We start from the raw sequence: 27,259 nt of genomic DNA, 5'->3' as shown, positions 1-27,259 counted from the left end.
GGCCGTGTCTTGGGGTGAGGGACGCAGGCTGCGTGATTGGTTATCACCTCTCCTTGATATCACCCATTTAAAATTGGCAGTGATTAGTGGTAGATGGGTGACAAAGTGTGTGATTAAAAATGGTAGAAGCTTCATGAAATAATGACTACAAACAGATGAAATAATGACTACAAACAAATGACCGTATCATTTATTTTCTCTCACGGAGTGCTTCAAAGTCTTGAATGTACAGCTGTGAAAGCCATAGGGGAATTGTTTAGCCTTGCATCACTTGGTATGCTGATGTTTGTATTCTTCCATCCAGGATTGGAAAAATAAAGGTAAAGTTATACAATTTTTGCTCAACATGTTTCTATAACGATTTAGCTATTCTTAAATTAGTTTATTATGTGATTAGAGTATTCATCACGCAAACTCTATAAAAAAGAGTAATATTTTACCTCTTGCTAACCAAACATTATCAAATATTTGTACACATTAGAGAGGTCAAGTGGCTTAATTGAAGACTGGGATCCAATCCTAGGTTCAACATTTACCCAAATTGTGCGATCCCGGGCAAACAATGTAATCTCACTGTGCCTTGTCTGCCAAAACGGAGACCTACCAGTTTAAACTACAAAACAAACCTCACCATATCATTATGCTGCCCCATATATAATAATTTATTTACATTTTTAAAGCACTCACACAGCCAGGGGGCATCCTGGCTGTGTGAGTGCTTAAATACCCAGAGGTTTCTAAGCGCGGAGCCGGGGATCGAACCTGCGTTGCTTCGTGTCGTCTTGCTTCCAAGGCGAGCACGTTGCCACTGAGCTCTCCATAATCGTGACCATTCATGTGTTCCACACCAAAAAGATATTTCTTAACTTCGTGAATGCAAGTGCCCTTCCCACAATTCCCCCTAGTATCAAAGACTGTGTTGACACACCCTGAAAGGCGCTTATCTGTGACGTCAACTCGGATGATGTCAAGATATAATAATCCAACATGCCTTATGCTGCATAGGGCCTCTTACTGGGCGATGCCATGTATGCATAATACCCTCACAAAAGAAATCCCAGTAAAACCAGATGCTTGCTCGTGCACAATGACATGGTTTACCTCTTGGTTTCGTAGCTGAGATTAGAATAAGCAACCAGAGGTTGCCCGTGGGGAGAAAGGAGAGGTTGGGGAGGCAGAAGATGGACGACAGAGTCAAGGGTTGGGGGGAGAGGGGGTTACTTTACAGCATTATTAGTGGCTTGGCACCAGGTGACGTGTCTCATTCATCCTTGCCTAGAAACACTTGTGTGCAGGCGTGTTATAAATGCCATATCATATCATATATCATATTTTAGGGGGATCAGAGGAGTGTCATCATAACTCCCATTTTCCCAAAAACTGGAATTTCCTTTCAAAATCCCTTTTTTCCTGGTTCTTTAGCCCAAATGAAACCGACCAACACACCGCCCAGAAGACATGAATTTGCAAAATGAAAGCCCTGGGTTGGAAAAGAAAGTGCCACAGTTGTCTGGCCAATCCATACTGTGTACTGGGACACTAAAAAAACAAAACAATTCTTTGCACAAGTTGGGAGAAAAGCTGTATCTGTACCACATGTTTTCACTGCCCCAAACCTGCAGAGTAGAAAATAAGAGTTGGGAAATTGGATAATAATGGGCCTGGAAGATAGCTCAGGGCCAATGTGTTTTTTTTTGGAAGTAAAGCAACACAGAGCAAAACAGGTTTGAATCCTAGTCCTGCACTTAGTGACAGGTCTCCGGTATTAAGCGCGTTATAAAAGATTAAAGAATTCATTTCGAGCCGAGGAAAGTAGACTAACAAAGACGCACTCACATTAATGTACAGTTAGATTAGGTATCATGGCAAAATGTCCTTCACGTGTGCTAGATACCAAGGAAAACATGTACATGCACATGAAGAAAACAAGCACATACAAAGCCAACCATTTTGACTAGTATGGAAATTTTCTTTCTTGCAATATATTCACCAGACAAAGATAATTAAATGGTTAGTAAATGTGTGTTGCCCTGTGCATTTGCTGTTGCTGTTCGTCAGAGGAGGTCCATTTAATTAAAACTATTGAAACACATTTACAGTCTTAAATGGCCTTTGAACTTTCAATAAAGAGCAAATTGATGTGAAAGATACATTACACAGAAGCAATAAATACTTCTGCAGAAGCACCATCTAGGATCGTATTTAGACAATGATTATATTTATACATCAGATGACAAAAGTACATTCTTTTTTGCAATATTCTTGTCTACTCTGCTTCGCCAACCTATTACTTTAAACCACTTTCATTGCAATGTATGCAAAAGCTGTGTTAATAACCATTTTTAGTTTGGGCTAATAGGTGTCACTTGCACCACCTATAAGACAAAACTATTGCATTAGAGTACAGTAGTTAGGGTGAAATTGCATTTGAGATGGAACACAGTTTATAGGTGTTGTTTGGTTATTTACTCACTCATTGACTTCCCATGGCCATGCTAATCCCTATGGTCATTCCCACCCAGTTCCTCCCTTTCAAAAACACCTTCTAGTGGAAACTCTTTGAGCTCGCCTCACTCAAGCCTTACCATCAAACTTTGCACACAACGTGCCTGACAGTGTTTTTTCAAATCACTCTTCTCAGAGGTAATGACTCAATTTGAGTTGTAAACGTGCTACTTGTGTAATTAAAATGTCTAAACCAGGTTTGGCTTCAGCCTCTCGATTTATTAGCACTATGCGTGTCCTTCACTGAAGTCCTGTTGAAGACAAGCATTTCCAAAGCCAACAGTGTTGGCGTGTGTATAAATATTAGGCATTTGCCAAGCAAGGCTATTCGATGTCCATGTACTTGATATGATATGACATGATACATCATCTATAACGCGCTTAATACCCAGAGGTTTCTAAGCGCAGACCCGGGCATCAAACGAGCATGTTGCCCCTATCCTTGCACAATTTTGCATCTGCTACCATCAATGGCCAGTTAATACCACTACTGCAGTGCCTGGCAATTGTGCCTTTCCCAGGCCTACACAAAACCCACACTGTTGGCATTGCCAATGTTTGTTTAATGTTGAAGTGACGTGTGCAGCATGGAAGACACATTAAAGTGTTTCTTCTAGGCACTACACTGACTAGAAACTTCCATCTCCCAACAACGTGGTATTACTGTTTTACGTAGGCCAGTCCATGAATCTGCAGGGAATGCTGCATACTTAAAAGGAGTCCTGTCACCCATGGCAAACCTGCGGAAGGGACTGCTGTGCCTTCTCCATCCCTTTGTGACTAAGCAAAGACTAGGGTTCATCGTGGGGCTCTGCCCTCGAGTCCCACACTGTGAATCCTGGTTCTAGAAAACAAGCTTGCCTGCTGCCTGCCTATGGGGTCTCTTTTGACCCATCCTGATCTACATTAAAAGGGATTGGCCCTCATTACGACCCTAATAGCACCATGGTCCATGCCGGTAACTTACCGACTCCGCCATGGCGGACTGGTGAATTACCACCCCATTCCGAGGTTGGCGGGGCGGTAATTCCCCATGCCGCCATGGCCCTTCCCCATTCCCATTTTTGCCCCATAGGGCTCAATGGGACTGGGAAAGGCGCTAAATTACGGTGCCGTAATTAGCTCCTAGGTCCCTTTGCGGGTTGGTTTTTTAACGCCTGCTAAAAGCAGCCGTTAAAGTGCCACCCACAAAGGGACCTCGTAATCAGGCATTAAGGGTTTAACGGCGCTGCCACCTTTTACGGCGCCGTTAACCCCTTAACGCCTGGGTTGTAATGAGGGCCATTGTCTTGTCTGTGGTACAAACACAGCCATCTGGCATTTCTTTTATTTTTTATTTATTACATTAGTTGTGTGGCCAGACCTTGAGGTATCACGGCGTAGTTACAGACAGTTTGTTATTGCAATCTTTACATTATAAATTAGGGAGGTAAGGGGGAAGGGAAACAAAATACAGTACATAGTGAAACTGGTGCATTGCGCATAGTAGGGATGTTGGTATGGGCTATCTGGGTAGGTTAGAATTGGTTGAATAGCCAGGTTTTCAGTGACTTTTTGAATTGCTGGTGGGAGACTTCATTCTTGATGTTGGTCGGGAGGGTATTCCAGTGTTTGGGGGCTAGTACTTTGAAGCTTCTGCCTCCCGAACTCGAGCTTTTGAATCGTGGGATTTCTAGGAGTGAGTTGTTGCTGGATCTAAGGGGTCTGGTGAAGAGTTTTTTCGTGACTGTATTGTTAAGGTATTTCGGAGCTGTGTGGGTGATGCATCTATGCGTAATGCATAAAGTTTTAAATACGATTCTCGCTTTAATGGGTAACCAGTGATGGTTTCTTCTGGTGTTGGAGATGTGCTGGGACTTCTTTATGCCTAGTGCAGCTCGAAGGGCTTTGTTCTGCATGAGTTGGAGTTTGGTCAAGTTGGTGTTGGACGTGCCTAGGGAGGAGTCCATGATGAATGAAACATAAGCAGGCTGGAGAGAGTTAATTCTCGCAGAGGATCCGACTATGAGTAGCTCTGTTTTTTCATCAGTGAGGCAGAGGATGTTGTGGGCCATCCAATTTTGAATTAGGGCGTAAATTTAGTTGATTGAGTAATGAGTCCTGCTTGTGGTTTCACCGATAGGGGGATGAGGATTTGGGTGTCATCTGCAAAATTAGTGTAGATGACACCCATGGCATCCAGGGCTGCAAATAGCAATTTCGTATAGGCATTGTCAATCAACTGTCAGCTGAGACTTCATGGCCCGAGAGCAAGAGGGCCGTTGTGTTCTACAAGGGTCTGAACAACACTATGAAAGATGCACTATCAATAGTTCCCTCCTTGCCCACATCGTTCCCCGATTTAGTGGATCTGGCTCTCCAGGTCGACGCCAGATGCTCAGAACGGAAAGCTGAAGCTGGGTTCTCTGGTTCTATCCCTTCTGCAGTATCCTCTCATTCCGAGTCTGCTTCGGAACCTATGCAAGTTGGAGGCCTACATAGCCCTTTGACTTCCACGGAAAGAGAACGCAGGAGGGTGGACAATGCTTGCTATTATTGTGGGTTGATTGGTCACTTTGTGAAAGAATGTCCACGTCGCCCAAAGGCTAAAACTCAGGGTTTTCGGGCAGCTCGACCATAGATCCGGGGGCGGGTTCGAGTGCTATATGTCATTCCCCGGGCCAGGTACCTGCGTTTGGCACCATCAGACCCGTGATGGTACATGCATTGTTACAACCCAGTACTGAGGACTCACATTCAGTTACCGTCATCATCGATTCTGGTGCCACTGGTAATTACATAGATATCAATATGGCCCACACACTCAATCTCCCTCTCATCACTAAGACCCGACCAGAACCCGTACAGACTTTAGACGGTAGTTCGTTAGTTTCTGGCCCAGTTAAACAGCAGACAGCACCTCTCACTTTGGTCATACAAACTACCCACAAAGAAACCATTAGTTTTGACCTGATATCCATGCCCCAATACAGCCTTATTTTGAGCATTCCTTGGTTGCGCCTGCACAACCCTTTGATCAATTGGAAGACAGGTTCTGTGCTTTTTGAGTCAGAAGTTTGCCAGGAGTTTTGCCTCACTATACCTCCTACTGGGAACACTCCAGCCCAACTCCTCAGTACTGTTTCACAACTCTCCTTGGAACCCTCTTCCGTTCCCTTGTCGGACACACACATTGTTGGTCTTGTAGCAGAGACAATTCCGGAGCCCTATCGGGACGACCTGGACGTCTTTGATAAGGGCTCATCGGAAATCCTTCCACCTCATAGGATGTACGATTGTCCTATTGAGTTACTACCAGGTTCTGTTGTCCCAAAGGGTCGTATTTACTCACTATCTCCCACTGAGGAACAGACCTTGAAAGCTTACATTCAAGAATCCCTACGTAAGGGTCACATACGCCCATCTTCATCCCCAGCGGCAAGTCCCATCTTCTTTGTCCCAAAGAAGGAGGGAGACCTCCACCCATGTGTTGACTATCGACGCCTGAATCCCATCACCAAAAAGGATAGGTATCCTATACCTCTCATCACGCCTTTATTAGATCGCCTCACGCATGCTTCAGTGTACACCAAGTTGGACCTCAGGGGTGCGTATAATCTAGTCCGTGTGCGAAAGGGTTATGAGTGGAAAACGGCCTTTTGCACTCGTTACGGGTTATACAAATATCTGGTCATGCCCTTCGGCCTTTGCAATGCGCCTGCTACATTCCAGCCCTTCATTAATGAGATATTTAGCGATATTCTAGATGTATTCATGGTGGTCTATCTAGATGACATTCTAATTTTTTCACGTTCTCAAGAGAAACACATCCTACACGTAAGGGAGGTACTTAAACGTTTACGCATGTTCTCCCTTTTTGCAAAACCCGAAAAATGCCAATTTCACACCGACAACATTGAGTTTTTAGGGTTCCACATCACTCCTGACGGCCTCACTATGAACCATGCCAGAGTCAAGGCAGTATTGGACTGGCCAGTTCCCACCAATCTTAAAGCATTGCAGTCTTTTTTGGGTTTTGCAAACTATTATAGAAGATTCATTTCTGGATTTTCCTCCATAGCAGCACCTCTTACTCTTTTGACCAGTCCTCTTGTCCCATACAATTGGTCTAACGTTCAACAGCTTGCATTCGATACCCTTAAAGCTGCATTTACCACTGCTCCTGTCCTTTAACACCCTGACAGTGATCTTCCTTTCATAGTGGAGGCAGACGCGTCCTTGTTCGCCTTAGGGGCAATCCTATCTCAAGAGTGTGTCACTACTGGACGATTGCATCCAGTCACCTTTCACTCCTGGAAGTTCACCCCCACAGAGTGTCACTATACGGTGACCGATAAAGAACTTCTGGCTGTTAAAGAAGCTTTCCAAGTCTGGCGTCACCATCTCCTGGGTGCAAAACACCGGGTGACGTCTTCTCGGACCATCAGAATCTTCGCGATCTAGCATCACTAAAATGCTCAAATAGCAGACATGTCAGGTGGCACCTGTTTTTTGCCGCTTACGATTTCCAGATCATGTATCGTCCTGGTACCGTTCATGGAAAGGCGGATGCTTTGTCTCGCTCTCCTGGCGGGGTTTCATTGCCAGTCTATCCCGAAACATTGCTAGATAAGAAACATGTGATATGTCTTTGTACCCCTTCTCTGACTCTGCTGGATATGGTCCGCTCGTGGGTTTCCACTCACCCATCCTTACTTCCAGATTGGGAATAAGACGGTCTGCCCTGCTTTCAGAACAAGTTGTTTCTACCTACCACTGATGTCCGCAATCTGGCTCTTGAATGGTCCCATGATCTCCCTGTTCATGCACATCCTGGTCAGCGAAGAACACTCTTGGTTCTTCAGCGCTGGTGTTGGTGGCCTTCCATGAGAAGGGATGTAGAATGCTGTTAACACCTGCTCTGTTTGTGCCCAATCCAAACATCGGAAAGGACGCCTGTTGGGACTCCTGCAGCCTCTACCCATACCCCCGAGGCCTTGGCATACCTTGACGATGGATTTCGTGACGGACCTTCCCAGGGTTCAGGGTTTTGATTCCATTTGGGTTGTGGTAGACTCGTTCACCAAAATGGCACGGTTTATCCCATGGTCGGGCATTTCTTCTGCTCCTGTCCTGGCGGGATTGTTTTTTAAGTCCATCGTCTGCCTTTTTTCGGTTTGCCGTCAGTGTTGGTGTCCGACAGGGGTCCTCAATTCACTTCTCGTTTCTGGTGTGCCTTGACTAAATTAGTGGGGATCGATTCACGTTACTCTTTGGCCTACCCTCCTGAGATGGATGGACAGACCGAGAGGGTTAATCAAACCATGGAGCAGTACCTGCGTTGTTTGACTCTCCAGCAACAACAGTCCTGGTTTCGCATCTTGCATATGGCTAAATTCGCCTATAACAACGCGGTGCACTCCTCCACTGGTTTCTCTCCCTTCTATGTCTTGTATGGTCAGCACCCTAAGATCTTGCCCATCCCGGATTTCTCGCTTTCTGGTAATCTGGCTGCCTCTTCCTGCATCAGAGACGTCTTGGCTGTCCACGCGCAGACCTTGCTGCACCTCAAAGAAGCCCGGGATTCAATGAAGGCTGCCGCGGACCGGAAGTGTTCTGTTGCCCCTTCGTTTGCTTTGGGGGATAGGGTTTGGCTTTCTTCTCGCCATCTACATCTGCAGGGTTGCCGCAAGTTGTTGCCCCGGTTTGTTGGTCCTTTTGTGGTCTCCCGGGTGATCAACCCTGTGGCCTATCGCCTTCGAGTCCCCGTTTCATGGCGGCTTCACCCTGTCTTTCATGTCTCTCTTCTCAAACTTTGCCCTGGTCCTACCCGTCTTCGTTCCCCTGGGGCCCTGGTTTCCCCTTCCTCCCCGGATGTCTTTGAGGTGTCTGCTATTCTGGGTTCTCGTTTCTTCAGGGGGAGTTTGCAGTACCTAGTGGATTGGAAGGGTTATGGCCCGGAGGAGCGCTCATGAGTTCCCGCGGGTGATGTTCATGCCCCTCGTTTGGTTTCCCGTTTCCATAGGGACAATCCATTGTAGCCACGGGGTCGTGGGCCTTTGGGGGAGCTCTGTCACGCTATCCTCTCATTCGGTCCCTATTTCACAAACATCTAGGACAGACAACACTCACAATGCATCAGTTACCCCAGCCAGGTTCCCATTTCCTGTCACTCACAGTGGACGGGTGTCACGTGAGCGGGTTTACCCCAAGGGTCACATATGCAGACTCAGGGATTCCCTGTTTCTTCACTGGCGTCTGCCATGGCATCTCCAGGAGGGAGCTCGCAGACGCCGGCTGCAGGACGCTGCGCGCAGAAAGTCATTTCCGCGATCATTGAGATCTAAACAATGGTCACGTGTCGCGCTTGCGGGTCACGTGACGCGTTCATCCGTCTCACTCGCGGATCATGTGACGCGGAAGCATCCACTACTTAAGCGCTGAACTTCCGCGCTTCACAGCTGTTCTTTGGAGGACTCTGTACGGCGTTCGGATACTTTGTGTCTCACGGCCCTTGACTCTTGGACTGTTATTCGGATTTGCTTTGCTCACATCCTTTGGCTCTGTTTGCTGGATCATTTGAACTCGGAACGCTTTTTAGACTGTCTTGGATTACCCTGAATGGACTTGCCATGTTCCTCTTCACTGCATTACGTTAGCAAGTACTTTGGATTTTGGTCCTTTCATTTCATCAGTTACAGGAGGGCAGGTTGGGTCTATACCCAGTCTACAGTTCTTCTCCCTATTGTCATCGGGGAAACCAGCTCACGTGCCCCTCCACTGAATTATCACCCATCATAGGATTCTGGGCTCCATCACCCATCAGCTTAGGTAAGCACTGCTCTTTATCCTGCTTGTTTGCTTGTACTGTACTCATTTGATTGCTAATAAAGGTTTTCCTTTACAGCTGCCTTGGGTTTCGACATTCCGTGGTTCCGGGCTTCAAGAACTACCAACCTGTGGCCTCAATGATCGCATAGGGAGTAATCTTGTATTCTCTCTCTGTGGTACTTGGGGACGGAGGTATCATACTCTTCACGACAATCAAGCAACCTGACAGTGCTGCTGAGGCTAATCCTATTCCCTGTCTCTTGTTGACAAGTACATGCTGCTCTGATTAATGTATTTGTTCACTGTGGTATACATAGTTTGTGTATTCACTATGGCACATTGTAGCATTTATGTGGGCATCATATTGATCATGTGCAGCCAAATTTGATGTACATATTGATAAAATCGAGTGCTGTGATGATTCAGAAGATAGCTCAGTGGGTTAAGCACTCATTGCAGAGATCTGCGTATATATGCAAGATTACAAAAGCAAATTCCAGCAAGGCTGACTCACCCTTTTCTATGTCTGAAGTTGATAAACCTACGTGTATATGCACGGTCTACAAATTGCTTTCTTCGGACGAGTGGTTGTAAAATTTAGGCAGCTACCCCTAACAAAGAACATACATTGCTAGTCTGGAGAGGTGATTAGGTATCCAAATTCAAGGCATTCTATATTGTGTCCTGGCTTGGCCAGCAGACGATACAGTGATCCTGGACAAATCATCTTATATGCTGGTAAAATAGCTTAGCAGGCTCAGCACTGATCTGCACATCACAAGTTTGAATCTTGGCAAGGCCAACTCAGCCTTTCATCTTTCTGTGGTCAATAAATGAGTGCCAACTTCCGTCGGGTGATATTAAATGGAAATATGTTCTATGTAAAGCGCTGTAGCGAAAGTGACGTGTAAATAGCACATGTGCAAGGGGTTCTAGACAGAAGACTGTGGACCAGATTGCAGGTCTCTCTGTCAGGCACACAGATATTTCAGGCCTCTGGAAAACATAGTTTAAGCTCTGCTCCTTTGACACAATAAACAGTTTTCTATTTTGTACAATTCAAAGGATTATCTGCACGTTTATAAATAACATTTTCACAAGCATATTTAAAGCTTTAAAATACAAAAGAGAAACTCAGATTAAACCTTTTTTTAAGATCACATCAATTAGAATGCTGGTACTTATAGACTTCCCTTGATGATGGACAATGAAGCTACTCATTCCAATTTTGCATAATCTTCTTCTAAAACATTTAATTTCTTTTAATTGTCATGTTGGGTTATGTGATTTTTTTTCTTTCCAAATTATTTCTATACCATTTGATTATTTTAGTTCATGTTAAGAACTGGAAAAGAAAGTGGTAAAGTGCAGAAATTGCAGAGTGGGCACAAATCTGAGCGTCACCTCTTAACCAATGTGTGATCTTCATCTCATTTAATCTTGTATTGTCTAACCTGTCAAAATTACCAGTCCCTCAAACCTTTCAAAATGGACTCCCTTCAGAGTGATTTCATTCTAAGGGTGTGACCTTCAAAAATGCACAGATGATTTCACTGGCTATATTGTTGGATCCTCTCTTTTAATAGTGTGCATTTATGCATTGCACATCTCGACCACTTGTTCCTTTGCTCTCCAATGTCAACACTACTTGGAAACCATGTGCCTCTTCTAATCTCAGTCTGTCTGCATAGCGACACCTTCCTGGTAGCTTCTAATCTTCATCCACTATGTATGCTGTGGTATGTTTAGCTTTCTCCTTGCTTCCAAGCGGTCTCCTGTATCCATATGTGAGCACGTTTGCATTCTGTGAGGCGGCTAATCTGAAGCGTCTGTTTATTCTGAGTTATGTGCACCTTTTCATACCATCTGTGTCCTGCATTTATACCATGTCCAGTATACTTACTTGTGGCTGCTATTGATCAAAAATGTCCTGCACCTGTGTTAGAACACAAGTGCCCTTATCAAAAGACTGCTAATGCTTGCTTTGAAATGCTACTTGCTTATAATTCTGATTACAGCAAGAATTAAGAGTGTAATGAGACTGAAAAGGGAGCACCCATGCTTAATTTGATAATTGCGAGGCAGCGTATCAAGCTATGGGTGGTAATCGTGATGAGGAGGGGCGTGGCCAGATATTCGGATCCCTTAATTACTTTGGTGAAGGGGGGCCCCAAAGGTGTTTGTGCACCCAGGCCCCAAAAGTGCTTAAAATGACCCCGCCACCACTAGGGGGGGTGGGTATATGATTTAGGGACATTTCAATATTGGACTTTCCTTATGGTACACAAGGTGTTAGCCTTAACTGGTGTCAGGCTGATAGGGACATTGATGATAGGGGATGTTACCAGCCAGTCCGGCCCACTGTACCCACTTTATTGTCATTAACAACCAGCAGGGGCTGGCTATGCGGTGATGGGAGGGTGACCCAAGAAAAATAGAAGCTACAAGCAAAGCATAAATAGCAGGCAAAGAGCAGGGTCGGACTGGGACAAGAAATAGGCCCAAAAGAAGTGGCCCACCCCTCGCCTCAAAAAAGTGGCCCACCCCTCGCCTCACGACCCTTGACCTCTGATGACATCACTGGAAGTGATGTCATTTGTCCCCACCCCAAAGTGACATCCCGGGAAGTGATGAAACATAACCTTTCACCCCTTGAAAAAACAGGAAGTGACATCAAATGGCATTGTTCCTAAGTACACTACGAAAAATATGGTTATGATTTCACTAATATGATATACATTTCATACAAGAATGGATCATCATATGTATCTTTAATATCTGTGTGTATAGATCCATATTGTCAAATTACTGTGAATGCAAGCAGACACCCAAGGCCACATGATAATATGTTATTGTATAGCACTTACACTAAAGCTCTTTTTTATAGAACAAATATACACCCAATATAACCCAACCTGTGTTGGTACTCATTTATCGACCTAAGAAGGATGAAAGGCTGAGATGGCCTTGTTGGGATTCGAACCTGCAGATCACACACACATCGCAGCAGCGAGTGCTCAACCCACTGAGCCATCATATCGGCTATGGTAAAATGAGCAATTATTCCGTAGTGGATGCCATTAAACTGGTAACTGAGATTTAACAGCAGACCAGTTAAGTTCATCTGCAGGTCTGGTGCAAAGTTGGCCGCATGTCAAGCCTGCATGCATCTACTTTCAGGCTTCAGAGGGTGGCAAAATAGGGAAAGCAGCCCATTCACAGGACATCCCATACTCTGAGCACTTGTTACCTCATACATGCAAACAAACATCCTGAACAGCATGCCAGGGAGATGGTAAAGATAGACACATTGCAACAAAGCATTAATTGTGGCACCATAAAGTCAATGACCACTTGATTTGCTATGGTCAAATATTTCTACACTGTACAGAAGCTTTGAGGCACAAGGATTTTGTCAAGTGACCGAGGACACCGAGATGGAATGTCTTGTGATGATCGTAACAGAGACAACGGCAGAAAAAAACATGCTATCGCTGCAACTTGCGAAAGGCAAAATCCATAGTCCGAAATGTATGCTTATTCTACTCTAAAATTGGTTGTTTATCACTAATAAATATTTATCACTAATACAACTGCAAAGCCACTCCAGGGGGCACCGTGCCCCTTGGATTCGCGGCACAGTGACAGCTGCCAGCCCGGCGGTGGCCCCGGCCCCTCAACTTTGCATGCTGCAGCAGCATGTGAATGATGCATGCATCATAATCTATGATGCACACATCATACATGCAAATAAATCATCAAAGCAGGGTACCTTGCTTTGATGAATTATGTTGTTGTAGGTGTTATTTTTCTTTTTTTTCAAAAATATATATTTATTTCCCCACCCCAAGATTTCACATTTATTTTTTTGTTTGTCCAAACCGGCCCAGGCGTGGGCAGAAACCGGCCTACACTTCCCATGGACGATTTTGGCCTGGCCACGGGTCGAGAGGCCGAGGGGCCAATCCAACCCTGGCAAAGAGACTGGCAGGGGAGGAGCCAGTAGGATCAGGGATCCAAGGACAATGGAGAGCAGAAAGAAGAGGAGCGAGCCGAGCTGACGCCCAGCTACCACCAGCACACCCCTGCCTGCCTAACGAAGCATGGAATCACTGCCGGGAGTGGAATAGGAGATGCGGATTGGCTGAGGGAAGGAGAAGCGAGTACAGGACGGAACGGAGCAAGGAATCTCAGCATTTATTGCTGGAGTCAGCCCGCGTTTCTGGGAAACTGACCAGATGAGATCTGGGTGCTAATTAGCTTGAAAGACCTGTTTGCTTAGTCCAATGTTGGTCACTGATGCAGTTTTCCTGTTTGTGATGGTCCCTTTTTATTTCTAGAAATATCCTAATTTCTGTGCCGGCTATGCCTTGCAGCTTATCCTTGCTTCACAGGCTTGTGCTTTTTTAGCATCCCACCCTTGTTTCCTGAGCCAGCTATGCCTTGCAGCCTATCCTTGCTTCACAGGCTTGTGCTTTTTTAGCATCCCACCCTTGTTTCCTGAGCCAGCTATGCCTTGCAGCTTATCCTTGCTTCACAGGCTTGTGCTTTTTTAGCATCCCACCCTTGTTTCCTGAGCCAGCTATGCCTTGCAGCTTATCCTTGCTTCACAGGCTTGTGCTTTTTTAGCATCCCACCCTTGTTTCCTGAGCCAGCTATGCCTTGCAGCTTATCCTTGCTTCACAGGCTTGTGCTTTTTTAGCATCCCACCCTTGTTTCCTGAGCCAGCTATGCCTTGCAGCTTATCCTTGCTTCACAGGCTTGTGCTTTTTTAGCATCCCACCCTTGTTTCCTGAGCCAGCTATGCCTTGCAGCTTATCCTTGCTTCACAGGCTTGTGCTTTTTTAGCATCCCGCCCTTGTTTCCTGAGCCAGCTATGCCTTGCAGCTTATCCTTGCTTCACAGGCTTGTGCTTTTTTAGCATCCCACCCTTGTTTCCTGAGCCAGCTATGCCTTGCAGCTTATCCTTGCTTCACAGGCTTGTGCTTTTTTAGCATCCCACCCTTGTTTCCTGAGCCAGCTATGCCTTGCAGCTTATCCTTGCTTCACAGGCTTGTGCTTTTTTAGCATCCCACCCTTGTTTCCTGAGCCAGCTATGCCTTGCAGCTTATCCTTGCTTCACAGGCTTGTGCTTTTTTAGCATCCCACCCTTGTTTCCTGAGCCAGCTATGCCTTGCAGCTTATCCTTGCTTCACAGGCTTGTGCTTTTTTAGCATCCCACCCTTGTTTCCTGAGCCAGCTATGCCTTGCAGCTTATCCTTGCTTCACAGGCTTGTGCTTTTTTAGCATCCCACCCTTGTTTCCTGAGCCAGCTATGCCTTGCAGCTTATCCTTGCTTCACAGGCTTGTGCTTTTTTAGCATCCCACCCTTGTTTCCTGAGCCAGCTATGCCTTGCAGCTTATCCTTGCTTCACAGGCTTGTGCTTTTTTAGCATCCCACCCTTGTTTCCTGAGCCAGCTATGCCTTGCAGCTTATCCTTGCTTCACAGGCTTGTGCTTTTTTAGCATCCCACCCTTGTTTCCTGAGCCAGCTATGCCTTGCAGCTTATCCTTGCTTCACAGGCGTGTGCTTTTTTAGCATCCCACCCTTGTTTCCTGAGCCAGCTATGCCTTGCAGCTTATCCTTGCTTCACAGGCTTGTGCTTTTTTAGCATCCCACCCTTGTTTCCTGAGCCAGCTATGCCTTGCAGCTTATCCTTGCTTCACAGGCTTGTGCTTTTTTAGCATCCCACCCTTGTTTCCTGAGCCAGCTATGCCTTGCAGCTTATCCTTGCTTCACAGGCTTGTGCTTTTTTAGCATCCCACCCTTGTTTCCTGAGCCAGCTATGCCTTGCAGCTTATCCTTGCTTCACAGGCTTGTGCTTTTTTAGCATCCCACCCTTGTTTCCTGAGCCAGCTATGCCTTGCAGCTTATCCTTGCTTCACAGGCTTGTGCTTTTTTAGCATCCCACCCTTGTTTCCTGAGCCAGCTATGCCTTGCAGCTTATCCTTGCTTCACAGGCTTGTGCTTTTTTAGCATCCCACCCTTGTTTTCTGAGCCAGCTATGCCTTGCAGCTTATCCTTGCTTCACAGGCTTGTGCTTTTTTAGCATCCCACCCTTGTTTCCTGAGCCAGCTATGCCTTGCAGCTTATCCTTGCTTCACAGGCTTGTGCTTTTTTAGCATCCCACCCTTGTTTCCTGAGCCAGCTATGCCTTGCAGCTTATCCTTGCTTCACAGGCTTGTGCTTTTTTAGCATCCCACCCTTGTTTCCTGAGCCAGCTATGCCTTGCAGCTTATCCTTGCTTCACAGGCTTGTGCTTTTTTAGCATCCCACCCTTGTTTCCTGAGCCAGCTTTGCCTTGCAGCTTATCCTTGCTTCACAGGCTTGTGCTTTTTTAGCATCCCACCCTTGTTTCCTGAGCCAGCTTTGCCTTGCAGCTTATCCTTGCTTCACAGGCTTGTGCTTTTTTAGCATCCCACCCTTGTTTCCTGAGCCAGCTATGCCTTGCAGCTTATCCTTGCTTCACAGGCTTGTGCTTTTTTAGCATCCCACCCTTGTTTCCTGAGCCAGCTATGCCTTGCAGCTTATCCTTGCTTCACAGGCTTGTGCTTTTTTAGCATCCCACCCTTGTTTCCTGAGCCAGCTATGCCTTGCAGCTTATCCTTGCTTCACAGGCTTGTGCTTTTTTAGCATCCCACCCTTGTTTCCTGAGCCAGCTATGCCTTGCAGCTTATCCTTGCTTCACAGGCTTGTGCTTTTTTAGCATCCCACCCTTGTTTCCTGAGCCAGCTATGCCTTGCAGCTTATCCTTGCTTCACAGGCTTGTGCTTTTTTAGCATCCCACCCTTGTTTCCTGAGCCAGCTATGCCTTGCAGCTTATCCTTGCTTCACAGGCTTGTGCTTTTTTAGCATCCCACCCTTGTTTCCTGAGCCAGCTATGCCTTGCAGCTTATCCTTGCTTCACAGGCTTGTGCTTTTTTAGCATCCCACCCTTGTTTCCTGAGCCAGCTATGCCTTGCAGCTTATCCTTGCTTCACAGGCTTGTGCTTTTTTAGCATCCCACCCTTGTTTCCTGAGCCAGCTATGCCTTGCAGCTTATCCTTGCTTCACAGGCTTGTGCTTTTTTAGCATCCCACCCTTGTTTCCTGAGCCAGCTATGCCTTGCAGCTTATCCTTGCTTCACAGGCTTGTGCTTTTTTAGCATCCCACCCTTGTTTCCTGAGCCAGCTATGCCTTGCAGCTTTTCCTTGCCTCACAAGCCTGTGCTTTTTCAGCATCCCACCCTTGTTTCCTGAGCCAGCTATGCCTTTCAGCTTTTCCTTGCCTCACAAGCCTGTGCTTTTTCAGCATCCCACCCTTGTTTCCTGAGCCAGCTATGCCTTGCAGCTTTTCCTTGCCTCACAAGCCTGTGCTTTTTCAGCATCCCACCCTTGTTTCCTGAGCCAGCTATGCCTTTCAGCTTTTCCTTGCTTCACAAGCTTGTGCTGTTTAGCCTCCCACCCTTGTTTCCTGGGCCAGCTGTGCCCTGCAGCGTTTTCTTGTTTCACAAGCTTGTGCTTTTTTAGCATCCCACCCTTGATCCTGAGCCAGCTATGCCTTGCAGCTTTTCCTAGCTTCACAAGCATGAAACCAATCATGCCGCTTAAGTAGACCGGTCAACAGCTTTTCCTTGCTTCACAAACTTGTGCTATTTAGCCCCTCACCCTTGTTTCCTGAGCCAGCTATGCCTTGCATCTTATCCTTGCTTCACAAGCTTGTGCTACTTAACCCCCACCCTTGTTTGTTTCCTGAGCCAGCTGTGCCTTGTAGCTTATCCTTGCTTCACAGGCTTGTGCTTTTTTAGCATCCCACCCTTGATCCTGAGCCAGCTATGCCTTGCAGATTTTCTTTGCTTCACAAGCTTGTGCTATTTATCCCCCCACCCTTGTTTCCTGAGCCAGCTATGCCTTTCAGCTTTTCCTTGCTTCACAAGTTTGTGCTATTTACCCTCCCATTCTTGTTTCCTGAGCCAGCTATGCCTTGCAGCTTTTCCTTGCTTCACAAGCTTGTGCTGTTTAGCCCCCCACCATTGTTTCCTGAGCCAGCTATGCCTTTCAGCTTTTCCTTGTTTCACAAGCTTGTGCTATTTAACCCCCACCCTTGTTTTGTGAGCCAGCTATGCCTTGCAGCTTATCCTTGCTTCACAGGCTTGTGCTTTTTTAGCATCCCACCCTTGATCCTGAGCCAGCTATGCCTTGCAGATTTTCTTTGCTTCACAAGCTTGTGCTATTTATCCCCCCACCCTTGTTTCCTGAGCCAGCTATGCCTTTCAGCTTTTCCTTGCTTCACAAGTTTGTGCTAATTACCCTCCCACTCTTGTTTCCTGAGCCAGCTATGCCTTGCAGCTTTTCCTTGCTTCACAAGCTTGTGCTGTTTAGCCCCCCACCATTGTTTCCTGAGCCAGCTATGCCTTTCAGCTTTTCCTTGTTTCACAAGCTTGTGCTATTTAACCCCCCACCCTTGTTTCCTGAGCCAGCTATGCCTTGCATCTAATCCTTGCTTCACAGGCTTGTGCTTTTTTAGCATCCCAACCTTGTTTCCTGAGCCAGCTATGCCTTGCAGCTTTTCCTTGCTTCACAAGCTTGTGCTATTGAACCCCCCCACCATTGTTTAATGAGCTAGCTATGCCGTGTAGCTTACTGCTTCACAGGCTTGTGCTTTTTTAGCAATCCTCCCTTGTTTCCTGAGCCAGCTATGCCTTGCAGCTTTTCTTTGCTTCACAAGCTTGTGTTTTATTTTAGCATCCCACCCTTGATCCTGAGCCAGCTATGCCTTGCAGATTTTCCTTGCTCCACAAGCTTGTGCTATTTAGCCCCCCACCCTTGTTTCCTGAGCCAGCTATGCCTTGCAGCATTTCCTTGCTTCACAGGTGTGTGCCATTTATCCCCCCACCCTTGTTTCCTGAGCCAGCTATGACTTGCAGCTTATCCTTGCTTCACAGGCTTGTGCTTTTTTAGCATCCCTTGTTTCCTGAGCCAGCTATGCCTTGAAGATTTTCCTTGCCTCACAAGCCTGTGCTTTTTTAGCATCCCACCCTTGATCCTGAGCCAGCTATGCCTTGCAGCTTGCCCTTGCTTCACAAGCTTGTGCTATTTAGCCACCCACCCTTGTTTCCTGAGCCAGCTATGCCTTACAGCTTTTCCTTTCTTCACAAGCTTGTGCTGTTTAGCCCGCCACCCTTGTTTCCTGAGCCAGCTATGCCTTGCAGCTTTTTCTTGCTTCACAAGCTTGTGCTTTTTTAGCATCCCACCCCTGATGCTGAGCCAGCTATGCCTTGCAGCTTTTCCTTGCTTCACAAACGTGTGCTATTTAGCCCCCACCCTTGTTTCGTGGGCCAGCTATGCCTTGCAGCTTTTCCTTGCTTCACAAACTTGTGCTATTTAGCCCCCACCCTTGTTTCCTGAGCCAGCTATGCCTTGCAGCTTTTCTTTGCTTCACAGGCTTGTGCTTTTTTAGCATCCCACCCTTGTTTCCTGAGCCAGCTATGCCTTGCAACTTTTTCTTGCTTCACAAGCTTGTGCTTTTTTAGCATCCCACCCCTGATGCTGAGCCAGCTATGCCTTGCAGCTTTTCCTTGCTTCACAAACTTGTGCTATTTAGCCCCCACCCTTGTTTCATGGGCCAGCTATGCCTTGCAGCTTTTCCTTGCTTCACAAACTTGTGCTATTTAGTCCCCACCCTTGTTTCGTGGGCCAGCTATGCCTTGCAGCTTTTCCTTGCTTCACAAGCTTCTGCTATTTAGCCCCACACCCTTGTTTCCTGAGCCAGCTATGCCTTGCAGCTTTTCCTTGCTTCACAGGCTTGTGCTATTTAGCCACCCCCTTGTTTCCTGAGCCAGCTATGCCTTGCAGCTTTTCCTTGCTTCACAAGCTTCTGCTATTTAGCCCCACACCCTTGTTTCTTGAGCCAGCTATGCCTTGCAGATTTTCCTTGCTTCACAAGCTTGTGCTTTTTTAGCATCCCACCCTTGTTTCGTGGGCCAGCTATGCCTTGCAGCTTTTCCTTGCTTCATAAGCTTCTGCTATTTAGCCACCCCCCTTGTTTCCTGAGCCAGCTATGCCTTGCAGCTTTTCCTTGCTTCACAAGCTTCTGCTATTTAGCCCCACACCCTTGTTTCCTGAGCCAGCTATGCCTTGCAGCTTTTCCTTGCTTCACAAACTTGTGCTATTTAGCCCCCACCCTTGTTTCGTGGGCCAGCTATGCCTTGCAGCTTTTCCTTGCTTCATAAGCTTCTGCTATTTAGCCACCCCCCTTGTTTCCTGAGCCAGCTATGCCTTGCAGCTTTTCCTTGCTTCACAAGCTTCTGCTATTTAGCCCCACACCCTTGTTTCCTGAGCCAGCTATGCCTTGCAGATTTTCCTTGCTTCACAAGCTTGTGCTTTTTTAGCCCCCACCCTTGTTTCCTGAGCCAGCTATGCCTTGCAGCTTTTCCTTGCTTCACAAGCTTCTGCTATTTAGCCCCACACCCTTGTTTCCTGAGCCAGCTATGCCTTGCAGATTTTCCTTGCTTCACAAGCTTGTGCTTTTTTAGCATCCCACCCTTGATCCTGCGCAAGCTATGCCTTGCAGCTTTTCCTAGCTTCACAAACATGAAACCAATCATGCCACTTAAGTAGACCGGTCAACGTCCTAGTAGCGGGTGACCAGCTCACTACGATCACGGTGAAGCTTCATGCCTGGTCAGACTGCTGCTTGCCTGCAATCACCCGCCTCAATCAAAACGTAGTAGAAATGTCGTGCAGTTGTGAAATTGACGACCTTGCAACTGCACATATCTCAGAGCTCCTAATAATATGTTAACGTTGCCCATAGAACTCTAACTGTTTAAAAAAAATCACGGACCAGCACATAGTGGCTTCTAAATACAATACAAACAATACACCTGTATTAACAGTTTCTGATTTTGCAGTTGGTCACTTACTTTCTGACTCCCTGGACTTCCGGCTGCACGAGGCCTTTCTTTGCAGGGCCCAGCATGAGTTGAACGACTCCTCGTCATCTGGGCTGGCAGTTGCCCTCGATTCGGTGTTCGTCACTACTTGAGGAGAAGAGGCGCTTGGAAAAGTCCCCCTTTCTTGGACTTGTGTCTTGACCGTGGCCTGGGGTCCAGCGGGACAGTTTTTGGGGATCCCTGCAGGCTTGCCACTGTCATAGGAAGGTGGTCTTTTTAACCCAGACGAAGGGTGGCCCCACAGTATTCCCAGAGGTGAGGACGATTGTTCCTGAAGGCTGTGGGGCGTCGAGCTTCGAGTAAGTGCTGACGTTGGCCGCCCCGGTGTGGAAGCTCGACTCGTGGAGCAGAGCATGCCGTGGAGAACAGAGATCTCCTTTTCTGTCTTTTGCTCAATGGAGACTTGGGGTGTTGGAAGCACGGAATGAGTCACTTTCACAGCGGAGTAGACCATAGTGTAGGAGAGAGCTTTGTCCTTGGGTTGGGCCGAAGTCTGTGGGACTGGAAGCATTGAGTGGGCTGTTGCCGCTGCCGCGGCAGCAGCAACCCGAACAGGTGGACAAATCATACTGTGGGAATTTGGAAGCTCCTTCTCAGACTTCTGGTGGCCGGAAGCTTGGGGTGGGAGTGGCGTGGAATGGCTGCGTGCCCTACCGGCCGGACCAAGCTGCTGTTGGTAGGCTTGCATGTCTTTCTCTCCTCCTCCACTGCCTTCTCCTCCTCTTTGGTGCCCGGGCACTTGGGGGGTGGCTGGTGATGACACCGGCTCTCTAGTTTGGGGAAGGCCAGCCTGTAGGATGGGAAGTTTAGAGCCCTGTTGTGGCACCGGTGCCGCACTGGGTTTGTTGGGCTTCTGAGACTTGGCCAGTGGGAAAGCCAAGAGGGGTGGGCGATGTTGGAGGAGGTTTGGGAAGGGTGGTGGGATCTCACAGGAGGAGGCTTTTGAGTGGGAGCCAGTGGGTATTTTGGTGGCCTCTCTCTTAGCGTGGTACCTCATTTGATGGTGATGATTGTAATGGTGATGATGGTGGCCAGCCACGCCATTGGCTTTCGAGTCACCAGAGTCCTCTACGAGGGGGTACTTCATTTCCTCGTAGATGGCCTCGCTCTCGTCTGAGTCTTCATCTGGGGTGCTCTGCCCTTTAAATATGTCACCCACCATTTCAATGTAGACAGGCTCATCGTCCTCGCCATCAGAGGTCTTAGTGTTCAGGTGGGAGTCTGTCCTACTAAATCGGTGCCGGATACCCACCGGTGCCACCCTGGCCATGGGCCGACCTGGGTAGCCTTCATCGAAGGAAACTGACAAGTGAGTGTTAGGACTCCGTTTCGGCTTCTGTGGCGGGATTTTCCTTCCAAACTCTCGATTCTCCGGAGCCGATTTCAGTGAGGCTGAAAGAGCGAAAGCATATGATTAGGGGAAATTTTGCTTTGATAGTCACACTCAACACTTGTTCTACTTTATCACTGAAATGTGAGCAAGAATGTCTGTCACCTTGGGTGTGTAAAGCCATTGTCCCTTTGATCCAAGGTTCCACGGTCCGCGGATACCCTGTGCACCACCCATCTCTGCCGCTGATGCCCTAACAACTGTAACATGGCATGACTGTTCTCAAACGTCCAGGTACCATGTGTTACCAGTAGTCGATCTCTTGGATCCCTGGTACCCTTCGGTTCAGAGACCTTTTGCCCCCCTTGGCATTAAAGCCGATGGGGATGTGGCGCGGTACAAACATTTAAATAAATAAATAAATAAAGGCAACACACTATTATGATCTCCCCTGGAGCATGTTTAAGAGGCACAGTTTGATATTCAATGCCTGCTCGTCTACCAAGCCTTCGGCCATGACATTGCTGGTTATTTGCAAATTCCTTGTGTCGCGCTACTAAAGCACCAGTAACACCTGCGCCACATTAATGCCCTAATCAATGCTAATTGAATAGCCAGCACGTGTCTTTACTTCCTTAGTTCTAAAATGAATATCTCCGGAAAGGTCAACACTCAAGTAAATATACAAGCCTTCTTAGCTCAATTATCCTCGCAGATGGACTTCACATTTTAATTAAACCACGCGGAATGTGAAATCAGGGCGGAGAATTGTCACCCTTCCTTTCAATTTCCTGGACTGTCTCCCTGAAGAATGCAAGAGGCATGAGAACACTTGCTAGGTGACGTCACTGGGCAGGGGATTAGAGCTTGGAACCAGAGTGCACCCCTCCCCCAATGCAGTTCCGCATACCAGAGGGGCCGACATTGAACCCCCGCCTCCCCGGGCTGGTGGAGTTGCTTCCTAAATCCCTGCAAGGGCTATAGTGGCACGCATGCCTAGTGCCGATGGCACGTTACCATCAACACATGGCCGGCCGCGCTGAAGAGAGCAAGACGCGCCAAAAGTGTACCCCGCATGCGGCCCTCCCCTTCGCGTGCATGCATACATTTGACACCCCCTTGCTGACAGCTGTTCAGCTTTCTTTGTTTTACCATCCGGGATGTCCTACCACTGCCAGCACTTGATACAGAGTAGAGCCCATTTCAAGACTTCATTTAGTTCTACTCGGGGTGCAGGTCCCTCCCCATTATTCTCTGCATTAAAGCGGTACTGACCGTTTCTGGTGACCAGTGCTGCACAGTACACACCTGCCAATCAACAAGGCTGGACTAAAAGCTTCACTTATTCCAAAGGCGGGAGGATAGCTCAGGGGCAACGCGCTCACCTTGGAAGCAAGAGGACGTGAAGCAACACAGGTTTGATCCCTGCGGTCTAAAGCGTGTTATAAATAACCAATTACAAACTAAGGAGAGTCCTAGCACGTCTATAGCATATGGAACCTAAGCCACCAGGCCCAGAATCATATTTAGTGTTCAATATTTTATTGATCCCAAATTCAAGATAAGAGAGCTCATGAATGCCAATATCAAATCATGGTTAATGCACTGACAATTGTACTTCAATTGCCCATGACCAGCCGTCCAACACCGTCACGCGACGGAGGCAAAGTGTATGAACATCTCAAATGTGCTGTTATCAGAATATACTTGGCTGGAAAATGGGCCTTCTCTTGAATTGGGGGAATAGAGACATTCTCAGTGTTCTCCCTTCAAGGGTAGGCTTGTTTCCAACACCCAGGTGGGGAGCATAACGGTAAGGGGCGGCATGCCCTTCAGATTCCTGCAGGCTGAGTAGACTGTGATAACCTTTCTTGCTGGTACATAACTAAATCTAGTGGGGTCAATATTCTGTTTATTTCAAGGACACAGTTTATAAAAGATCGGGGAGAACGAAGGGAGGTCTATCTCGCAGCTGCTCTGGAAATTGAAGATCCCACTATCCCCAGAAGTGTTTACGGGCGCAATTTACAACTGGCTGTAGTTTATAAATCCCTCTAGAAGATGAATGCTCCAAAGTGACAAAATAATAAACGCTGACTGCGCTGGTTTCATTTTCATTTTGATATCATGGGTGTACAGGACATTTCCATATGAAGGATGCAACGCTTGATAGGGCTCCGCTTACTTATTAATCAAGTGCGAATAACTCTGATGAGCAGCTGGACCAATGAAATACAGAGCTTGTAGACACATCAACTTGGAAAATGGATATGGATCTTTGTCATACACCAAAATATCATTGAAGACCTTATTAGACATTTGCTAGGTTGCCTAGGTTCAGTTGAGACTAAGGACACTGGAACGTTCCAGGCGTAGGTGTTTTTGGAGTGGGGAACTGGAAAGAATAGCACATCCTGCTAACCTAGATCGCCAATGTTGACACTGGTTTCCTGACGTTAGAATACTTTTGTTTACAACTGTTTCCAGCCCTTCAGGTGGCCAAAGAGCAAGTATTCAAAGGGGACGCTTAGTTTACAGAATGGATGGCACATAAAACATGTTTTCGCCTGCAGATCGGGCAAATGCTAGCGCTGTCAATCCCAAGAACCTGACCTACCCTACCCTAATCTCCCACGTTCTACCCTTTTGTTAGATCCGCCTTTTCTACAGTGACCTTTTGTGATCTTCTCAATGGTGGCTAAGGGATCTCACCATGATCCCTCACTCCTCCATATTATGAAATGTGTTCCCAATGGACCTATCCTCCAGTTAGTCCACCGGCTTAACCGCGCTCGATCCCTTGCGCAGTAACGCCTAGTGAATCATGCAGGACCACACATGTTCTTGGTGACATTAACACATGCAAAGACTCACCAGCTTTCTTGAGACCAGAGTGCTCAGACATCGCCCCTGGCCGTGCCTCCCCAGACATGGTGAGCTTGGTGCTTGGATGGCGCTTTGGTTTGGCTGGGGGCTTCCTGGTGCCAGGCGGGTCACTGCTATTTTCCACGCTGCCCACAGAATGGCAGGAGAGTGAGCGTGGGGCCATTTGACTGGCGCATGGGTGTGGAGCATGCTCCTGGGAAGCTGGCATTGTCATGAAGCCCATTCGGAAGTGCTTGCGGAAAGAGGCGATATCCCGGACCTTCCCAACGGTCACATCCTTCCCAGCGCTGTAAGAGAAAAACACAGTGTACATCATGAATTGCAAATGTATTCTTATCAACCCCTCTCACAGACTTTCAACATGTCTCGATTTCAACTAGCTCGCCAATCCCAACCCCGGGTCTGGTGGTACTCAGAGGAGAGAAATGTAGGCACATTTACAAAAAGTTAAAAAATGCGGGAGTCTCTCGACTGAAAATGGACGCAAGCAGATATCGTATTCTATGAGCTGGTTCCAACTCAGGGAGGTCTACAACAACCTTGTAGCTCACTGTACCTTTCACCCAGGAATATCGGTCTCCTCCACCCACTCCAGCAATGAAATGCGAGGCAATTCTCCTTTGAACAAGATTACCAACAGCAACCACAGACACGTGTTTCGGGCTTGTTGGGCTTCTTCAGGATGGTGATGCTGAGCCTCCCTAAGGCATAGTGATGAAGGCGTACACATCTGGGTCATCCTTAGTAACTTAGGGTTGTTCAGAGGAGAATTGCCTAGCATTTCAGTGCTGGACTGCGCTTGTTGTATCTGTCACACAGGAATATCGGTCTCCTCCACCCACTCCAGCACTGAAATGCTTGGCAATTCTCCTCTGAACAAGAGTACCAATAGTAAACAAAGACACATGTTTCGGCCATGTTGGGCTTCCTCAGGATGGTGAGGCTGACCCTCCCTAAGGCACAGTGATCAAGGGGTAGCTGGGCCGTCCTAAGGCACAGTGATCAAGGGCTACATGTCTAGGTTATCCTTAGTAACTTAGAGTTGTTCAGAGAAGAATTGCCTAGCATTTCAGTGCTGATGTTGTTCTCAGTTGAGGGGCTCCCACATGTTTTGATGTTTCTAAAAACTTGGGGTTTAACCGTGACTTGCCCAGCAGCATCTTAGGTTTTCAAGAGTATGTCTACCTTAACAATTTACTCAGCACCCACGGTCAGCCACTCACAATCCTGGCCATCAAATTGTTCATATACAAAGGATGTGGAGGCCACAAGATGCAAGCCAAGGCTCAAACCTTCCGAATGCTTTTATCCAAAAACCTTAGACGTGAATCTGACTTGCTGAGGTTCTGCCAAGCCTTAAAGACTGTGATATGATATGATATGTCATTTATAGCACGCCTGTACACAAGTGTTTCTAGGCGCAAGAAAAAGCAAAACGTGTCAAAAAGCATCTGACCTGGAACCATAACACACATGATCCATACCCCTAAGAGGTCCCGAATTTGCCAGAAGAAGGCCCATATATGTCCGCTTCACATTTTGTAGTCCTGGTGACTAACACTGCTAGCTGGTCAGAATCCTATGATCGGCTGCTTGGACTGATTGCCTCTACTTCAAATCGGCTAGCAGCCACCCATGGCCAAATAAATTGCTGTGTCTGTCCCATAATCCTCCCTTTATTTATTACCTATTCGTGCAAACTTACAAAATTTCAACCCTTCCTTTTATCCTTTCCCCCCTCCCTTTTGCCTCTATTGCTGGCTCGCTCTGCCAATGTACAGCAGCTTATGTAGTGTAATGTGTCATTTGTATAGCGCCTTTTCCCATTGGTATGGCCTCAAAGAGCTGTAGGTGAACACCCTCAGGGGAACAAAGTCCAAGGTATGGGAAATTGGTCAGAGGAGTTTAGAATGTGTGTGTGCATTTTAGCCAAGACGAGGGTGGGAAGAGGTGGCCAAGTCCCTGCAAGCTGCCCATGTTGAGCAGGCTTGTGGCCGGGTGCTATGAGGTGGTTTGGAGAGTATGGGAGTGCAGTAGACTCATTATGTGTCCAGCTAGACCAAATTTCTGTGGTGGGGGATAGCTGCATTCTAAAGCACCTACAACTAAATAAAATAGCTGACAGAAGGCATGGGCAGACAGTAGGGCCCAATGAAAGTGAGGCAGGAAAATAGGCAGACTCGATTTATTTATTTGTAATTAATGTGTGTATATCCAAAGTTTTTCACGTCCAGTACAAATGCCTAAGAAGAATGGAAACATTGTGTCTTTTTCTATGCTGTCAAATTTTATGTTTCTTTGTTACAGACCGGGACAGAGTGCAGGCCTTGCATTGGGCAAAGGATGCCTTGGATACCAAAAGGGGGGGAGGACCAGGTCAGCGGTGGAGGGGCAGGAAGTGGTAGGTCGTCGAGGGGGCGAGTGGACTGTGGTTAGTGGAGGGATTTGAGGCTCAGGAGGGAAAAGAGGGAGGTGGGCAAGTGGCAAGGGTTCCGGGGGTGTCCCCTGGATAATGTGAGTGAGGATCTGTAAATGTTTATTTATCATTTTAATGTGTAGTCTCAGGAGGATAGCTCAGGGGCAACGTGCTCGCTTTGGAAGCAAGATGAAAGCCTCTGGGTATTAAGTGCGTTATAAATAACCAATCATATTATACACCTATAAAATTGCAGGCATATTTTCTTATGGTATTTTACATACAAATGTATTGTTTGTATTAATGTATGATGCGAAAAGTGATAACTAAACCCATTAA

The 27,259-nt window shown here is 47.0% G+C and overlaps 1 protein-coding gene across 2 annotated transcripts in view; it reads right to left on the bottom strand.

Moving 5' to 3' along the window:
* The window catches only part of NYAP1 (neuronal tyrosine phosphorylated phosphoinositide-3-kinase adaptor 1), a 664,093-nt gene that overhangs the window by 224,277 nt on the left and 412,557 nt on the right, over positions 1–27,259 (bottom strand). For both annotated transcript variants that reach the window (XM_069644964.1, XM_069644956.1), the window contains 2 exons: positions 24,493–24,791; positions 20,259–21,680 (listed from right to left, as the gene is read on the bottom strand). In XM_069644964.1, coding sequence (XP_069501065.1) covers positions 20,259–21,680; positions 24,493–24,791 — 1,721 coding nt within the window. The remainder of the gene's footprint in view (positions 1–20,258; positions 21,681–24,492; positions 24,792–27,259) is intronic.

This window comes from Ambystoma mexicanum, chromosome 1p (assembly GCF_040938575.1).
Source record: "Ambystoma mexicanum isolate Mex_15411 chromosome 1p, UKY_AmexF1_1, whole genome shotgun sequence".
Lineage (NCBI taxonomy): Eukaryota > Metazoa > Chordata > Amphibia > Caudata > Ambystomatidae > Ambystoma > Ambystoma mexicanum.
Note: the sequence above shows the minus strand (reverse complement) of the source record. Positions and strands in the feature narration are given on the sequence as shown.